Source organism: Megalobrama amblycephala, linkage group LG5 (assembly GCF_018812025.1).
Source record: "Megalobrama amblycephala isolate DHTTF-2021 linkage group LG5, ASM1881202v1, whole genome shotgun sequence".
Lineage (NCBI taxonomy): Eukaryota > Metazoa > Chordata > Actinopteri > Cypriniformes > Xenocyprididae > Megalobrama > Megalobrama amblycephala.
The window spans coordinates 24032912-24053294 of record NC_063048.1 but is presented as its reverse complement, the minus strand read 5'-3'; the positions used below and the strand labels follow the sequence as shown (position 1 = coordinate 24053294).

The following is a 20383-nucleotide window of genomic DNA, read 5'->3' as shown; positions in this document are numbered from 1 at the left end:
GTTTGCTAGGCGAAAAAAATAATCATGATAAAAAAAATTGACTTTTCTTTCTGAAAATTTTTTTTTTTGGGTCATAAAATCTACAGTGTTGCTCACATTCACATGGCACTTCTCCTCCTGTGAGCTTAAAAAGATGATGGGAGTGTATGACACTGATGACATCACCACAGCTCTTTTTTCTGACTTGTCTGACAGTGTTACAACTGACCCTGTGTTACAACACTCCCCATCTCCTCCTGTACAAATGGCAGTAGTTCTGTTATTGTGAATCGGAAACATGGTGTAACCCACTTTTTTGAAGTTTCAAGGGGAATTAGGCAGGACTGTCCCATTTCGCCTTTTTGTTCTCACCGCTCAGCATCTTTAGGCCAGAACACACCAAGTTTTTCTTCGTTGGCCGACTAAGTTTTCTCAGTGTGTTCTGCACCGTTGGCTGAAGTTGGTCCTCGTCTACTTTTTTTCGGCCGATTCGAAATGTTGAATCGCCGTCGGAGCTTGTCGGTCCGTCGGGCCATCTGATCATTCTGATTGGCTGTTCAGATACTGCCACCTGCTGGTACAGAAAGCCATTTCATCTCACGCAGGCGCAGAACAGACGTGTTACTTGGCCGTCGGCTGTTTAGCGTTGGTTTGGTGTGTCAGGCCAACTTTGGACACAGACGCTGCCGACGTGAGCCAACCAAGCAGTCTGCTTTCGTCGCCACTAGTTCGTCGGCGTCGGCTTGGTGTGTTCTGGCCTTTTCACATAAAAGCCAGCAATCTGAAAGGAAGAGCTATTGTTAAAGGAGAGGTGATCATCAGTCAGCTTGCTGATGATTCAACCCTTTCTTAGGGATGCTATGCAGATCCCTCTGGCAATAAATATTACTGATTTTTTTTCTCCAGATCCTCAGGCCTGCATTTAAATATGCTAACATGTGAGATTTTGGCCATAAAAAATGTAAAAACAAATATGCAATGACTCCTTTATTCATGATACTCCAGTGAAAGAAAAGCACCGAAATAATAGTAATAATAAAAAAAAAAATTCTAATTTTCAACCCCTTATGGATAAAATTCAGATAAGGTTTAATCAGTGGCTACAAAGAGATCTTTAATAATAATAATAATAATAAGTTTTATTTATATAGCGCCTTTCCAGAGCTCAAGAACGCTTGAGCTTGATCTCTATTTGAGAAGGCCTCTCACGGCTTATTTATGCTGCACAATCTGTTCATTTGGAGCCAAAATTTGGTAAAATTATTGACCAGATAGTCTGAAAATCTGTTGTAGGGTCATTCTAAAGAAATATCCACTTTTGGTATGGCAAGGTCATGGTCTTAAATGGTCTTAAAATGTATTTCTTTTTCTAACATTTAAACTTAGACCACATTATTAGATTACCCTTTGACTTTATGAATACACATAAATGACACTTAATGAAGCTTAATGATTTTTTATGGTTTTTTTTGTGCATTTATTTAAGACCGCATTTTCCATTTTTTGTCACTGGTTATCTTACTTCTCTGGCGATTTTAAAGGTTTTTATGAAATATTATTTCTCAATTTTTCAGCACATGCAGCCAGAATTACAGAAAATTATGATAATGAAGAGATTATGTGTTATTTATTTTAATCAGGTTTGTTAAAAGTGTGATTGAATGATGTTAGTTCATTTGCATATTTGCTATAACAATAAAATATTTGAAAAACAGTAATAAACAAGTAATGATGAAATCCTTTAAATCTTAATTCTTGAGTGTAGCATAATTCAATGGATGTATCATGTCACAATGACACATTTTATTTAATGCGACAGACAAAAAACAGTAACACCAGTGACACAATGAATCACCAGTGACGTATACATAAGACCAAAGATCCTTATTCTTTAACTAAAATTAAGTAGATGGGACTAAATTTTTACATTTGGTATATATCAATCAACACTTAGTGACGGCAGACATTAAAAGATCATAAACAACATTTTAAAGTCGCTGCTTCTCAGCTGTACTCAGTATAGCCATACCTGCCCAAAAGAGGATTAACAGTGAGAAAGAACAGTTAGAATCACATAATCTCGGTGCTATTTTATGCAAAATAACTAAATGAACAGCTCTGAATAAAGTTTATCTATAAATGGGAGTCACTGGTGTTACTGTCTTTACTGGTGTTACCCATAAAAAGGTGACACCAGTGACAGTAACACCAGTGACAATTTTCATGAAAAATGCATTTTACAAAATGGCTGCTGCAAGGTATCAAACCACATGTTGTCAGTCATGGTACACTCACTAAATTAAGTAGTTCAATCCATTTGTATTCTATTTTAAATTCCCTAACAATAAAGTAGGTCATACCAATGAGTTCAACTAAAAGCTTCATATGAAATTATGATTTTCTGATTAAAATTTCTGATAACTGAAAAGAGATTGTGGACTTTCCATGGGCCTTTCTTCATAGATCTTCAAGAAATAGGAAAAGGGAAGTCAAGTGATGTCATCATTGTGATTTTTATTTCAAAATAAGAGATTTTTGTTAAATGGTAACACCAGTGACACAACTCCAGGGGTCCACTACATTCATTATATATTTTATAATATTTTTTTTATGTCATTTACATTATATATTTGATAGTTATGTATATTGTATATTAAATGGTAGAAAAACCTGTTTCTGGCCTCAAAATAAAGCACTTTCTCTCTGTACATGACTGTGGGGACGAGCACTTCTGTGGTGCTTGGAACTCTTATACTTAATAAAAAAACAAATTGCCACATTGATGGCTCAAGAAGGTGTAATTGTTCAAATAACATATTGTTTCATTTTAAAATATAAACAAATTGTAATCATAAAGTGTTTTTCGAGTGTAATATTTCTGTAAAGGCTGGGGACAGAAAAGTGTACGTTTCTGTAGAATGACCCTGTAATGAAAATTTCAAAGCTTCGAATCAAAACCAATTGCTTCTCAAAATGATTCAGTGTTTCGAAACGTTCGAAACGCTACACGCTGGTGACCCCTGCTGGTCAGAACAGTGTAAATGCAACAAAAAATCAGGCCGAACATGCATAAAACACCTTTTACAAACCCATTGCAAATGTTTTATTGAAAGTAAAATTTGTATATATATATTTGAAATAAAAGATATATATTGTACTTAATGTCAGCTTGCTTATTTTGCTCAATGCTTCTAACCAGAGCCGTTGAAAAAATTCATTTTGGGAGCGACGGCTGAATGTATTTTTAGTAAAATGCCTGTATATAAGATAAATATTGGCAAAGTTTAGACTCTGTCATATATGTGAATCAACTTACTTTGATGTGTATTTTCAATTTGAAAAATAACTTTTATATTGATGGATTAATTGCATTTTGCGGTGAAAAGGCAGTAGGAGTGCTGTTATCACTGAAATATCGAATGGCTATCAGCCAATCAGATTCGAGAACCAGACAGAACTGTTGTATAAAACTGAATTTTGGACAACTCAACTAATGTAGTAGTAAATTATACTTGACTGCATTAGGTCGTCACAAAGACATTAATGATACCAATGAGCCAATATTATTCTGGGGTCCTTGAGGACGGTTCTAAATATGACGGTGGTCCATTACTCAAAAAAGGTTGAGATGATTCACTGCTTCCAACCACACACGTTTGCGAATGTTCGTTTGAACTGTGGTTTCGGGAAACACCTGATCCCTGAACTATATGTTAGTTAGCTAATGATGCTTTTGGGAAACGCATCCCAGGCCAGTATGAGACTATTAACTACTATTACTCCTTTTAAATTATTCACATGTCTACAAAAATGTATAAAACTGATCAGAGATCAGGAAAAACCACAGACTTGTACAATGGTTCGCCGCTAGGGGGCGATCTCAGTCAATTCGCAATGACTCATGTGTTCAGAGTTTTTGATGCAACTGATTATAGATTCATGTGGTTATTTTATTATTTTTTTTATAAAAAAACAAAAAGGGAATGATTTAATATGGGACAGATAATACAATCGAGTAACATAAGGTTTGTATATATTCTTAATGAATATTAGCTGGTTATTTAAAATGATTTGAAATGAAATCAATATTTAAGGAATGACTTGATAGGTAGTGTAGAACCTACTGTATTGTTCATGCCTATCCTAGTATACAAATAAAATATAAAATAACTTTCTTAAATCATACCCTCATTCGGGGGCTGAGCTCCCCCTAATACTAAAATCCTAGAATTGCCCCTGCTTGCAGTTTAGACATATTCAGTGATTTAGTTTTGTTGCATTACTGATTGTGTAAATGGGGTGATATGTGAGATGCACAGTACTGATGTCTCAGTGTTATTGTTCAGCTCTAACAAGATTGTGACAGTTCACTTGGTCGCTAGGTTTAAAAATATATCCAAGTCTGCAAGTAACAAGAAAATAAAACTTTTTTTCTAAACAAACTACTCCTATGACTTGCATTTTTGCATATGCAATCTTAGAAATTATAACTAGAGCCTGACAAATACCACAACCAACCGCAAATTTCCTCCCTACTGCTTCACCATATTTATTTGCGAGCCATATGCTTTACTGTGGAAATGCAAAATCTTCCAACTGGTCCCAAACTCTCAATTATTATGATGGAACTGCATATGATCCATTAAGGGACATTTAGTAAACAAATCAACCTACTGGTTTCTCAACATATTTGACTTTTTAGTGGCTACAGTCTTGGTTGCCATTTTTAAAGCTCTGCAATTTGAAATATTGCCCTTTGTGAGGGCAGTTTTTGCACTCAAGACCAACACATCAAAGGGGCAGATAACAGTAGAGGATAACAGTAGTTATTAACCAAATGTATTTATTTCTGCAACAACACATTCTTGTCCTCCCCATTAGCACGCTCACACACACACACACACGCACATCCTTGCAAACTCCATTTAAATACATGACGTGAGAGCCAGCATTACCTCACTTTTTGCTGCACATGCTTTAATAAAATGATACACATATTTACAGAATCCACAATTTTTGAATTTCTCCTCATCCCCTCCCCAGCAAAGACAAAATATTCTTCCAAACTCGTAGTTCCCCTCTCCAAAAGAAAAAATATAACACTTAAGGGTGGATTTGAAAATTACCCACAATTAAAAATAAATTTAGCAGAGACAAAAAAAAAAAAAAAAAAAAAAAAAAAGAGGGGAAAAAGAGATGGAAACAAAAAGAGAGAGCAATGGATCTTTTGGCCAGTACAACACAGCAGTGCGTGGAGTTTAATAACAGCGCAGATATGGCAGTAACACTGAAATAGCTCATATAGTCTATGTACAAGGTCACGATAATGGCGGTCAAGCCTCCCGTGTCTGATTCGCTCACAGACGTGAGCGCGCCTCGTCGTACGAACTGCGAGGAAACGGAGGGGAAAGATGCCTTGGCTTCTGAAAAAGCCCCTACGAGAAGATAATGTGGAAAGGGCAGAGCAGAACATGTTTTACCTTTGCGTTTTCTCCCTCTGGTTTTCATACCTGTAGCTTTCTACATCTCTTGACTATTCTGTAGTAGACTTAAACGGAAATAAGGCACAATAACTACGCTGACTGTTTCATTAACAGGGGGGGAGTTGTGTTGACCGATGAGCAGACGAGCTGATCCAATTCAACTACCCTACTGATCTTCCCTTTTCATCCCAACCAGCCATTCAGATTCATACAATTCAAATAAAACAACAGTTTTATGGCGAGAATGCTAACGATATCCAACCCCCCACAAACATTTCCCATCCCTAATGTTTTACAATCACATTGTGACAAAAATCGCTACACACTAGTGGTGCACACAATACAAAAATTGCTAAGAGCACCCGCCCACCCCAGACCCTCCCAACCTTTGGATTGATTGGCTGATGGCAGACAATCTGGCTTTTGGATTGTTTACAATTTCCGTTCGACATTTACTTTGATTTAAAACGACAACGTTTCCACAGTCAACGAATAAGCATGAGATTTTAATGCTCCAGAAGTGTTTGAGACGTACGTTGTGGTACAATAACTACACGTACAACAACAAAACAAAAACAAAAAAACAAATGGAAAACAAAAAGAATTAAAAGAGACCCCAGTTGCAGTTTTTAACCTGTTGTGTACTGAACTCCAGGCATCTGCCCTGCTCTATGTACGTGACCTATGAGGTCATGAATGAAGTCCCCAAAGAAAATGAATGTGTATTGAGTGTTTCCTCCTTCCTCCTTTTTATTCATCTCTTCACATTGTCAGTCCAAGCCTGAACACACAAATGTGCAGGATGCTATAAAAGCCTCAGGCCGTTTCACTTTCCATTGGACTGTAGTGTAAATGACGGAGGATTTGGGGTTTATACTGCATGACTGATGATTTAGGTATACAGTAGTGTTTGATGGTATTTATGTTTTAAATTGATGCGACAGGAAGATGGAGGGGCAAGGACAAAGGAGCTGGATTAAGGAGAAGTATCAAGAGCAGACAAGAAGAGTACAGGAAACTCTGACAGGCTATTGGTCTGTTTTGGTAGAAGAACAGTCAGGACAGCAGGGGCTTTTAGACAGGCGCGTTTATCTCCGCTGTGATGGAGCAGTAGGGGGACACCGTACGACTGAGGTAAAGGGCAGATTCTGAGGGGGTTTTCTTGCTGGGGTTTAACAATTCTGGATGGTGGCCTTCTCAGTCCTGGGCTTCAGCTGCTGTAATAATTCAGCAGATCATTCGTGTTTTTGATGATCCTTCATGTCCTCCTCATCCGTGTATTCAGACGGCTCGTCTCCCGGCTTCAACAAACGGCCAACGTAGTCATATTTCTCTGGGAGAGACAGAGAGAGAATGAGAGGAAAAATAATTCATTAATGATGCCATTTTTAATATAAGATTGCATTCATGCCATTTCTTGTTCATGCATAGTGCATATTTTAACTTGTGCACACATTTTATCATTTTTGGAAGGATCTGTTAGCCCCTGTTGGCTGTAAAAAGATCATCTGGCTGCAGATCATCATTCTCCATCCATGGTGTTAATAACTAAAACCAAAACTAAAACTGAGATTTGTTTGTTATTTGAAATAAAGCTAAAATAAAAATATATATTAAAAAAAAAAAAAAAATACTAGATGTTCCAGAATGATTCCTCTGGTAGCAACAAGGCAAACAAACAGTTTGGTTTGGTTGAAAGTGTGAAAAAGTTGTGTGCTTTATCATCAGAGAACCTCATTTGTCAAACAGCATTAATCTGTCATATTACAGCCCTGCTTTTCCCCACAGGCGAGTGACAGGAGAGTCAAGCAGCTTATCACACATTCCCTCATCTCACATGGCAAAACAAACAGATATGAGACTGTGCTCGAATCATTCTAGATCAGCTCAATGTAAACTAGGGCTTGCTTGGCATTGACACATTTCACATTTAAATTTGATTTCAATTCACAAGCTTGCGATTTGATTCTATTTCAATTAAATTTGATTCAATATCAATTCATTGGGGACTATCAGGTACAGTACAAATTTTCACAAGGAAAAAAAAAATCTCTCAAATGCTGTAAACTGTACAGGGAACATCACTCATTTAATCTGCACATAAGACAACATTATAACAACAACATTATAATAATAATACATTTTTAATGACTTAATTAAAAAGATATTTTGAAGAATGTCAGTAAACAAACAGTTGATGGGCCCCAATTGACTTCCATAGTATTTTTTTTTTTTTCTCCATACTATGGAAGACAATGAGGCCCATCAACTGTTTGGTTACCCATATTCTTCAAAATATTCTTTGCCATGTTTTTTGTTCAGCAGAAGAAAGAAATTCATACAGGTTTGGAACAACTTTAGGTTGAGTAAATTATGACAATTTTCATTTTTGGGTGAACTCTCTCTAAGTATGAGCAGGTCAGCAACATGATTTGAGGTCTCGAGCAGTCACGTACGCTGCAGTATTTTTAAACCCGTTTGATACCACCACATGATCTTGTAGTGTATGCAATGCAATGACAAGATGGAACTAATCCAACCAATCAATGCAGATGGTATAAACAGAAAATGTTTTGAGAAATCTTTTTCTGCTATTGATCGGGACTGCCTCTTGACCAAATGTCTTGTAGTTTGTGAACCTCGTCACTGTTGTGTTGTGTAGTATGCACGCTGCTATGACAATGTTTTGTAGTGTGAGCACCACAGTCCTGTTGTGTGAGCTTGCCTTAAACAGTTGAGAAAGACAACGCATGTGTACAATATCAGCATTATAGATCCATACATTGCCTTAAAGTGACAGCAAAGTGCTGTGGTCTGTGTTTTTAATGGTAATCAAACAAAATAATTTTTTTTAAAAATGTTTTAACTTAATAACATGTTGAACAGATTGATTAATTAATCTATTTAAAGGCCAATTCACACCGCACAGACAACAGCCAACAAACGGCAACAAACTCGTCTGTTGGAGTTTGTTGGATCGGTGTGAAACCCCTGTTGGCGTCTGTTGGCGTTGGTCGGAGTGGGTTTTCACCCGACTGAACATGTTTAATCGGCGTTTGTCGGGTCGTGGAATGTCTGCGCGGTGTGAACAGTTTTCCAACAAACGGCAACAAACTCTGTCGTAATCTGACCTGGCTACGAACCAGGTCAGATTACGACAGGACTTGTCTCATGACGACGAGACAAGTCCCCAGCAAAGACAGCTGTTTGATCGCGCCCGCGCCTCACGCACACACAACAAAGTACTGGAAATGTGACATCGCAGCTTGTTCGTTATAAAAAATAAAATACAGTTAAAAAAAATAAAAATATACAAAAAGGTACAATAGTCCATAGTGCAATCCGTGCCATTCAGCAAGAGCAGCTGCTCCACTTCACCGAAAGAGAGAGGTAACGTTAACCACTATGAGAGCAACGCAGGTTTACCTTCAGTTTCGTTTTTAATAATTCGTTTTGGCTTGTTTAGCTACATGGTTGTATATGCTTATGGGTCTCGTTAATAAAAAGGGTCGCACTAAAAAAAAAAGTTTAAAAACCGGTGTATACCAACCAATAGGTTGCGATCAGGACGATGGCTACAGCGCTTCGGATTTCAGTTTAGTATTTTTGTTTTGCCTCAATACTTTAATACAATGAAAATATATATGATACTATATTATTAATTTAATAAACTTGCCTGACAATATTGTTAACATGGATGTGGAATTTTCCCAGTCAGACGTCACTCGTTTGTTGGTGTTTGTTGGGGCGGTGTAAACATGACAGTTTTTTCTCATAGAATTCTAAATCCAACGGCCAACTTGTTCGTTGGCGTTTGTTGGTGTTTGTTGGCGTTTGTCGGTGCGGTGTGAATTGGCCTTAACTGCACATCAAATTTGGCTAAGAAATTAGCCATATAATTTAAAGTCATTATTGTGTTAAATGAGAAGAGCATCAAATAGACATTACAAAAAGTAGTTTTAGAAATATTTAATTTGATGCAACAGACTATTACACAAACTTTGAGGGAGCAATGGCCATGATCTTTTTCAGAAGCTACATTTGAATTGGTATTTAGATATATTTACAGACCAAAACAGTTTGGTTACCAAGTTACCAACATTCTTTAAAATATCTTCTATGCTGTTCTGTAGAATAAAAGAAAGTCATACAGGTTTGAAACTACACAACGGTGAGTAAAAGGCATATAAACAGAATTTTCATTTTTGGGCAAAATCTCCACAAAATATGAAATTATTTTTAAATATAATCATACACCGATTGGTCTGTGGCTTCAAGTCGAACACACTTAATGGCTCTCTTTATAAATGGGCCATTGAATCATTGGTTTATCTAATTGATTTGCTCAAAATGTGGATTCATTCAGAAACTAAACACAGCTGCGTGCTGCTCTGAGACACAACAGTTCCGCTCTGGCTTTATCCACATTTTTCCTGCTGAGCCTACTGCGTTTTAGATTATAAGGAGGCACTTCTGTTTTGGGTTCCACTCAAAAAGAATAAAATCATTTCAAATCATATGGTTGCATTACAAATACTCTTTATCCGTCAGTTTGACTGAATGAGCTGTAAAATTTCCTTCATGTTCTATTTTCAGAAGTCAGGAGAATAGTGTAACGCTTTGTATTTTAATGCAGAATGGTGTAACAAGAATATCTATGGCAAGAGCTCTTTTCAAACACTGATTCTTTTCCTCCTGATTATTTTCTATTTTTCTTTTTCTCCCCTTTGTATTCTGCTGTAACAGTATGAAAAATACAATATACTGCGCATTCGTGGTCTGTTCTCCCGATTTAATTTACGATATATCCTATAAATGTTTCACTGGAATGCACTAAGGATCTCTTGTTTTCTCCTAAATCCTCACGTCTCTTTCCAGGTTTGTTTTCACACAGTTGCTTTAAAATGGTTCTAGTTAGGCCAGGTAAGGATCCCATTAAAAGTGATTGTTAAATAATCAGCCTATTTCACAGGAATTACTGAGGGAGGCAGACTGCTGTTTATACAGATGACAAAAAGCAGAGGGGATAAAAGACCCCCCTGGGGAACACCAGCTGGAATTGAATAGGAGTTAGACACACAAGATCGCCACTTCACTTTGCTCTATTACTCATATAACTCCTTACAATGAGCCAAAGGGGATGTGTGATATGCATGTCAACCAGAGCATGAAGCAATTGACAGTGCGTGTCAAAGGCTCGAGTCAAATCAACCAAAACAGCATGAATGTTCATTTTAGGGTGGCTATTAGTTGCTTCATGCCTGTATTGCAGAATCTGAATCAGAGCAGTGTCAGTTGATCTGTTCACCATAAAGCCATGCTGTGATGGTCCAATCTAGTGACTATATCCTCCAGAATTTAATCTCTGAGGATTGCTTCATATACTTTTCCAACACAGCTGATTAATGAGACCTGGCAGTGATCTACTGGAAAACTGGGCGTTTGTTTTTTTTTGGAACAGCTTTAAAATTTCCCGATAATTTACTCACGCCCATGTCATCCAAGATGTTCCTGTCTTTCTTTCTTCAGTTGAAAAGAAATTAGGGTTTTTGATGAAAACATTCCAGGATTTTTCTCCAAATAGTGGACTTCAATGGACCCCAAACGGTTAAAGGTCAAAATTACAGTTTCAGTGCATCTTCAAAGCGTTCTATCTAGAGAAACCATCACTCATTTTCTAAATTTTTTTTATACGTTTTAACCATAAATGCTCATCTTGAACTAGCTCTCTTCTTCTCTATTTGAATTTCAGCAGTGTAGACACTGCTAAGTGTATTACTGCCCTCCTCAGGTCAAAGTTTGAACTAAAATTTTCATATACAATATGCTAGTGCAAGTATATAACAATTAGTTTAAACTTTGACCTGTGGAGGGCAGTAATACACTTGGCAGTGTCTACACTGCCGGAATTCTAATAGAGAAGAAGAAGAGAGATAGTTCAAGATGAGCATTTATTGTTAAAACTTCTATAATTATTTAGAAAATGAGCGATGGTTTCTCTAGATAAGACCCTTATTCCTCGTCTAGGATCATGTAGAATGTTTTGAAGCTGCACTGAAACTGTAATTTTGACCTTCAACCGTTTGGGCTTCACTGAAGTCCACTATATGGAGAAAAATCCTGGAATGTTTATCAAAAACCTTAATTTCTTTTTGACTGAAAGAAAGACATGAACATCCTGGATGACATAGGGGAGAGTAAATTATCAGGAAATTTTAATTTGAAAGTGAACTAATCCTTTAACCATAGCCTACTTCCATTGTTTTGGGAAAATATTATGTTGAATGCATGTGTTAAAGATATCACAGAACACAGGTGCCAGTTCTTCATGAGAGGTCTTTAAGACCCAAGGAGGAATACAGTCGAGACCAGCAACCTTCGCTGCATTCATTTTGCGAAGTCTCACTTTAACACGCCCAATACTCAGGTGAGGTATTCTACCATTTGACAGCTTATGAGTAACATCTTCCTCAGAGGGAGAAGTGTAAATCATGTGATCCCACACAGAAGCAAAATGCTGAGCCAAGGTGTCACACTCATGTTGCAAGATGTTATAATCCTGAGACGCCACATCTCTCCTATCTCCTTCCATACCCATTAATGCCTTCACAGACTTAAACCACTGTTTTGGCTTAGTGCAGCGCAGTTCCTCCAGTGGAAATAAAGGCACTATCCTTAGCCTCAGGGTAAGTATGAATGAATGTGGGAAAAATCAGTAGTATTCAAGAGAAGGCCAATTTGTCGTTGTTTTCTACAAAATAAATAATGAGTGGGCTCGGATTTGGTCTCATTTACTCAAACTCAAGTTGTTTCAAACCTGTATGAATATCTGTATGTTTAGTTACAGAAATTCTTCAAAATATCTTTTGTAGTGAAGCTAGTTGATGCAACACAATGCAATAAATATAAGTTATTATTTTTGGCTTTATTTTGTGGTACCCACTAAACAGCCTTTTTTATCTCATCTCATTCATTTAGACTGTCTGGCATGCCACCTCTGAATAACGGTGCAGGAAACACTGATAAAATATTGCCATATATTTTCTCAAGCAATTAAATGTTACTGTCACTCTTTTAGAGAATTTATACTACAAATGCACCAGCTATCAGATTATAGTAAATATACAGGGATGTGACGATACACTTAGCTCACGAGACGAAACACGATATTAGGTTCATGAAAACAAGACAAGATTTTTAAGAAACACTATATTTAAGAAATCTTCAATGACAAATTTTGACTGGAAAAAAAAGTTAATCGACAAAGTCACATAATGAAAAAATGCAGATGCATTTTACTTATTTAACTAATCTAGGGCTGTCATTAAATTATTATTTTGGTAATCGAGTAATTGGTCAATTATTTTGACAATTAATGGAGTAATCGGATAATATTTTTTGTTGTAATAAAAAAATAAGTGAATACCCTTTAAAATAACCTAAAATACATATAATAAAAACAAGGCAATAATAATTGGTTTATATAAAGTATCAAAAGCAAGAAATTGTATGGTTTCATTGAACAGCACTGTTATAATACATAATGCATTATACATAATATTATAAACAATCAACTTATGTACATTATGTATTATAACAAATGCCTGCAGAGGGTGCCAACGGCCTGGCGATTGTTGTTGTTACCCTTTACAGCATGATAAAAACCTTGTTTAAAGCTGCAGTCCGTAACTTTTTTTGGTTAAAAATGATCCAAAATCAATATGAGCAAGTACATAAACAGCCAGTGTTCAAAACTATCTCCTTACTTTAGCCCAATTCACAACAGTAAGCTTGTAATAATGTTTTATAATAAAATTATACTGGTGGATTTCCGAGGGAAATTCGAGCATGCTGCAGTTCGTCTTTGCGTCATTATGGAAGGAGTACCAGCTAGACTATGCATATAGGATGCTGCTGATAGCGGATCATTTATAGCCTTTTCTCACAGCAGCTGAAATAATTAAACTTATTTTGATGGAGGACTGTAATCCAGAAAGGTCCAAATGACAATCATCAGTGACAACTGGAGATTCAGCCATGGTCAAAAAGCAAAAGACTTCTGACTGCGGAGTGGCTACATAAATTGAAATCTACAGGTAACGCTAATACACACTAAATAACACGTAGTCACACAATGCTGATGTTGTTAACATTAACAATTTGAGAACAAAGTATTACAACAATAATTTGTAGGGTTCGATGCGATATGAGCCAAGCGATCGTTAGATTTAAATCACCACTGGCAGCGCGATTTATTGTAGGCTAATGCTTTTCCCCTCAGTTGGACAGAACAAAAGTGGCAGACGTGTTACTTGTTCAGATGACATTTTCCAGTGAAAATTCCTACTTTGGTCATACTTCAAGATGTAGAATCTGTTTTTCAGAAGTACAGTATCCACACCGGTGCGGTGACTGACAGCAAACATAAGTTTCATCCACGCTGAGGAGCTGTGCCGATGCACAACGCATGTAAAGATAATTCCGCATATCACTGCGATTGCAGGTTGCAAACAGAGATGGTGACTAAGAGGCAAAACTTACAGACTGCAGCTTTAAAAACATGCAAATTCAGAGCGAGGGTTTAAACTTATATTTTAAAAATCACGATGAACAACAGTACGCATATTAAGAAACATACTGATGCATTCTCCTGTGTTAGTGTAGGTTTATAAATGAAAGCGCTATGCTATATTATGATATTATGATTTAATATATCATGCAGCCTTAGAAAATGATCTAATAATGTGGTTCATGGATTCTCATCCGTCGAATGCACCACTTCCACTATTTAATTTATATCTTGTAATGAATGTTACTTCAGTTCTACTTTCTGAGTATGAATTATCATATGCTGTAAAAGACAGAACATTATAATGCAAGCACTGTAAAAGATTTTGCCACAAACTCAACCCAGTCATGCTGATATCGCAAGACAGCTTTTCACCTCGACGAGAAATAGTCACATTTTAATATTGCAAGATCTCGTTCTCGTGGCACGAGAGCTCATCACATCACTAACATGTACAGACCAGCCCTAACCAGCACAACAGGTACAACATGCAAAGCTTGTGGACAAGGAGGAGTGAGAGATAACTACCAACATAACTGCATAACTGTCCAACCTCCATCTATCCTAGAGGCCCAAAAAAATTCAAGACATTGTTAAGATTTGATGACATGATTTCTTTCTGAATTTACAGAGGAATTCTTTTGCTTACCCATGAACTGCATCTCCCATTCTCGAACACTTTCCATCTGTACAGCATTCAGGTCTGAAAGGTCATCATACTCGTCCCGTAACGCATCCTTCTCTAGGCAGAATGTTGCCAAACCCCGAGAAGCATCACGTCCCGCAAAGATCCCGTAGGGGCCCTCTGGAATGACAGACATATGGCGGGTATAAAGATCAGCAAGACAAATTTAAGAACCTCTACCATTATAGGTACAGGGACCAGAAATGAAAGTGCAATACTGCCAGGGCTCCAACAATTATTGTTTGATCTGAAATTATTTTGTGAAACAAATCTGGGAAAAATACGGTAAAGCTAAGCTAAATGTTCCTCCCACATTAAAATATATCTTTATAAAGAATAAAGTAAATTAACTTACATTTAATAATTATTTTACTGTCTTTGCAATGAAGTATGTAAAGTGGTTAAAATATATGTATAATTAATTATTACTCATAATAAATCAATAATAAACATTAACAATAAGGATTATTAACACTACTAATCAGTAGTTGTATTGTAGTAGTTAGGGGTGTCGCAATATACCGGTATTGACAATAACCGTGATATTCAAAGCATGAAATATCGATATCATGTTAATTTAGGGTGTGACGATATACCGGTATTGACGATAACCACAATATTTAAAATGAATAGGACGCTTATGATATCATGACATGTACCAGCGCCAGTACCTGGTTGAGCTCTCAGGTGGCAGTATTGCACCTTAACGCTGACATCTGTCAAACAAGAAGAAGATGCAGCGCGCAGCTATTCCGAGCGGGAGAGTGAGAGGCTCTGTCCACAGTCCACACCCGAAAAAAGTAAATAAGCTCGACAGTATGGGAGTTTTTCGGCTCCTTAGATAGCTCAATCCGCAGGATTTGCCTAGCTACAGTCAGTGCGAAGGGTAGCAACACCACCAACCTTTTTACCCACCTCCGTGTCCATCACCCTGCCATTTTACAGAGAGTAAGTTGCGATTATTTTACTAGTCATGGAATGGGAAATGTTATATTTACCTTATATTTACCTGTTAACAGCAATTTTCTGTGTTCATATATTTAAATAAAGGGTGATTCCTTTAACGCGGTAGGCTTATTTTCTTTACTCGTCTTATTCAGCGTGATGTAGCTATGCATGCAGTTATATGCCCTCAAAATTCAAGATACACGGGCATTTTTTTGCCCCGACAATTTTTTGTCATTATATCATATTATAAGATGTAGTTATATTACAATATCGCACGAGCAAAAGCAGCACAAATGCAATGTTCCTTTAGCTTATTGTTAAATGAACAATGTGAGTTACATTTTAGACACAGTATTGTTAATATTGTTTTTTTTTTTCCCCTTTATTCCGCCAACGAACATTTCAAAATTATGAACAGTAGAACAGCCCCCGTGCGACGGAAATGTTTTTTGTTATTCTGACTGAATCAGTGTTTAGAGTGAATGAATCCTAGCTTCGTTCCTGAAGGAATCAGTCATCTGAACAAATCAGTTGAAAATTTAGTAAATTTATGTAGACAAATTGTAAATGCTGTGTAAATATATTAATGCCACTTCTCATTCTGTCTCACCTCTGTATTGCAGAGATGGATTTTGTTGATGATTTAATTTGACTGGCAACAGCCATAATGTATAGGCTACTATGCTAGTATTAAATTGTATTTCTTCAGGTCTTAAAAAGCCTTAAATTTGACTTTAAAAAAATGTGCAGCAACCCTGAAAGAGAAAAACTAAAAGTAAAAATTATTTAGACTGATAAATAATTTTATCTGTCTAAATTCTATAAATATCGCGATATATCGATATCATGATATTTTTTGGCCACAATAACCATGGTGTGAAAAATCTAATATCGTGACAGCCCTAGTAGTAGTATTAATAATAAAAAAAATTATAATTATTATTCAATAAGTCTGATAAAAAGTTAAAGACTCCAGCTGAATTTCAATCAAAACAAAACAAACAAAAAAAAAAGGTTTTTGAGTCAGTGGGTCAGACAATCCCAGACAAGCTGACACCAAAGCAGAGCGTTGCCTCAAAAACAACCATACAGCTGGGATGAATGGAGCTGCTCACGCAAACCAGAGGAATGCAGGTACACACAAAGGTACTTCAAAACAGATGTGAAAGACTCTGTAAATAACACAGCGCTGAATAAGGAAATGTATGTGAGGCGTCAAGACAATACACACCACCCCAACAAGAATCAACTCCAGGTGTGCAGACTGTTCAGGCCACACCTTTCTTCCCAAATCTGAGACATGAGAAAGCGGAGCACAACAGACTGATGAACTTCAGTCACCTAATCGAGATGAGATGATGTAATAAAAGACAACAAGAGGAAGTGCACGTCTCAAAGACTTGTTTTACTTCATATAAGCTCCTGAACAGGAACTAGAATCCATGATTTATAAATAATAAGACGGCCAAAGCCAGATCAGGCCTGACGATGACTTCTGTTTGCTTTCATTTCATTGTTTATTCAGAACAGAAGGCAATAGAAGAGGAAAAAGGCCTCTTTCGATACTTTTTTTTTGGTTCATCATCTGATCTTCATGTGCAAAAGCATGCTAGCTCTCTCTCTCTCTCTCTCTCTCTCTCTCTCTCTCCAGCAGTTGAGCAACAATAGTCTTACAAGGTACAAGAGGTCCAGCCAAACATTGACCAAAAAGATCAAGCTGCCCTATGGTCCAGTGATGATAACACCACATCTGCCTACAAAGTTCAAACCTTTGTCACAGTCTCATTAGGTTATAAATGAAAGCAGCAACAGGTAAATAAAACTGATATCATTTTCTGCCTGTGTGGAATGCTGCAAGACGACACAAGTGTCTATATGAATGACGCACTGGTCAGAGTCTTGTCTACTGCTGACACCACACCTTGAATGCCCCGCGCTGCTCCATAAACACCACAGATGGTCAGATAACATCTCGTATACAAATATAGCCGAGGGAGATGTGAAGCCCAATCACAGGCCCTGGCTTGGACTGTGAATCAAAACTTGGTAAATGCAATCAAAGGCCATGATAATCCAGATTTTATGTGCACTCTCAGTTTCACTTCTGAGCTGGCTCTCCAAATATAGACTCCAGACAGACAAAAGACTGCTGTTCTGGCATTGAGGGCAAAATATTTCAAATATCATTTGCAGCAGACAGCTGTTTTGCAAAGCAGCTGCAACTCTGCAAACCACGCTTAAAGCACAGGGGAAAGAAACACGCAGGGGAGGGAGAAAGGAATGAGGCTCAGTGCTTGATTTCTTAACCAAGGCTACTGCTAAACTTAGCTGACCTTATATCCATCATACCAAATCAAGCTGTTCACTTCACAGGTTTAAAATAAGCATATTGATTATTGTACAAATTAATGTTCTACCAGTACAGTACATACCTGTTGGGTGTGCCAGCACATGGCTCTCACCCTGTTTGTCCACATCACATATGGCTCTTGTTCAAAAATGCACTGACATGACAGGTTGATGCCTGGGAAAGAGTTCACCAAGGCAAAACAGAGCAGGATAAAGGTGACCGCAGATATGAATAAGACAGAAAGGACCCGTCAAGAGGTTGGCAAACTCCGATAAGACATCGGACCAAACTGTGCATCACAACAGAGGTCACTGGGAGAAAGAGGCTTTGTGTGAATTTACTCTGACCAGTATTTACCAGTATGAGCTGCTCATTAGCTTTCCTCTGACCAGAGTATTGGCAAATATAAGCTGGTTAACACACAAGCTCTTCACCAATGGCAAACTACTGTTTCTGAAAACCTACTAGTATTTACTTTTATGTTACCAATTCTATTTTCTAGTAAATAAGTATTATCAGTAATCTAATTGTATCTTTTATCATTTCACTTGTACCCACTGCAATATTGATAAGTATTTATTCAATATATTCCTTAAAGGGTTAGTTCACCCAAAAATGAAAATTACGTCATTAATGACTCACCCTCGTGTTGTTCCGCACCCGTAAGACATTCGTTCATTGTCGGAACACAAATTAAGATATTTGAATCAAAAGATTCGTTAAGCTTCATTAAGCAGTGTTTTGAAATCGCCAATCACTAGATATTGTTGAATTCGTTATTTAGTTTTTTTGGTGCACAAAAAGTATTCTCGTCGCTTCATAACATTAAGGTCAAACCACTGTAGTCACATGAACTGTTTTAAATATGTCTTTAGTAGCTTTCTGGGCATCTGAAAGTGTTAATTGTCTTGCTTGAAATGCAGGCCTCACTGAGGCAATGGATTTTATCAAAAATATCTTAATTTGTGTTCTGAAGATGAGCAAAGGTCTTACGAGTGTGGAACGACATGAGGGTGAGTAATAAATGAGAGAATTTTAATTTTTGGGTGAACCAACCATTTAAAACTAACTAGTATCAATTTTTGTTACTTGTACAATTTTTCTATAAGTAATCCGGTTACACTTTATTTAAGTACTGAGAAATATTAATTAACAACATGTACTTACAATAGGTTTATGATAGTTGTTTGTAATCATGCATAGTTTACTATTATTACTATAATAAGTACATGATTAGTAAGTAATCTAATGGCAACTTTCCCCATTTTACTAGTAACTAGTACTGCTCATTAGCTTTTAGTATATATTCCAGTAGTGACTAAGATCTATTGACTAGTGACTAACTGAATAGATACTGGAGTAAGTACTAGTATCCAAGCATTCTCTAGTACTTAATGGATACTACCAACTACCCCAGCTGTGAGATGTAACTATAGGATAGTTGCATGTTTACTATAGTTGCTTGTAATTATGCAAAATTTACTGTTAATACTATAAAAATTAAAATAAAGTGTTACCTTAAACATTAATAAGGTACGAATACTTGTTTAGTATTAACCATCCCAATAGATACTAACGTTAGTATGTATTACAGGTTTACTAGACTTTTGTTTACTGGATACTAGCATCTTCTCCACTGCTCAAGTTAAAAAACACACCGCTTGATTTGAGTGTGAGCATGAGCCCTGAGCTCTCCTTACCGCGTCCGTAAAACTTTTTACCGCTGGTCACATCGAAGACCTTGGTATTGACTGCCATGAGGATGCGCGGGTTCTGCACCCCGTCGTACTCGCGCAGCTGCTGCAGGGTGAAGTCGCGTCTCCTCATCTTGGGCAGCGGCGAGGCCTCGCTGCCCTGGCCCGCGTTCGCACCCGCCCTCCTCCACCACCGCGCGTAAAACACGTAACACGCGGCCAGCACGAGCACTAAAACGCTGAGATTGAGCATCATGCCGCTTATACCGAGACCGGCCCCCGCATCCAACTCCTCCGTCGTCCCCTGCTCGTCACTAGTGTCCGCCGCTGCACTCCTACCGTCCCCATCGTCCGCCATACTGCAACGATAGCGCCTTCCCACCGCACGCGCCCGCCCAGCTGGCACGTAGAATCACGTCTGATTGGCTGACCGTCGCCGGAACACCGCGTTGGCTCCTGGGATTTGTAGTTTTCTGTCAGCATGGCGCCTACAAGACGACCGAGCAGATGCGACCAGACAAAGGTTTCAGATAATGAAAAGGCGGTAACTGTTATGATTATGTTTATCATTAGCTAACCGCGATAAAACACAACGGTATTCACAAATATGCTTATTAATTAATCTGAAACTCAATTATGTTTTAAATTGAAAAATGTATCACACACATTAAAAAA

At 37.4% G+C, this 20383-nt stretch overlaps 1 protein-coding gene across 1 annotated transcript; it reads right to left on the bottom strand.

Moving 5' to 3' along the window:
- Positions 1 to 4930: 4930 nt before the first annotated feature.
- Positions 4931 to 20144, bottom strand: pgrmc2 (progesterone receptor membrane component 2). Its single transcript, XM_048191364.1, has 3 exons — positions 19715 to 20144; positions 14681 to 14836; positions 4931 to 6795 (listed from the first exon to the last, which is right to left on the bottom strand). Exons 1-3 carry the CDS (start codon positions 20064 to 20066, stop codon positions 6698 to 6700), a joined length of 606 nt encoding a protein of 201 aa, XP_048047321.1. The 5' UTR covers positions 20067 to 20144; the 3' UTR covers positions 4931 to 6697.
- Between the last annotated feature and the right edge of the window lie 239 nt (positions 20145 to 20383).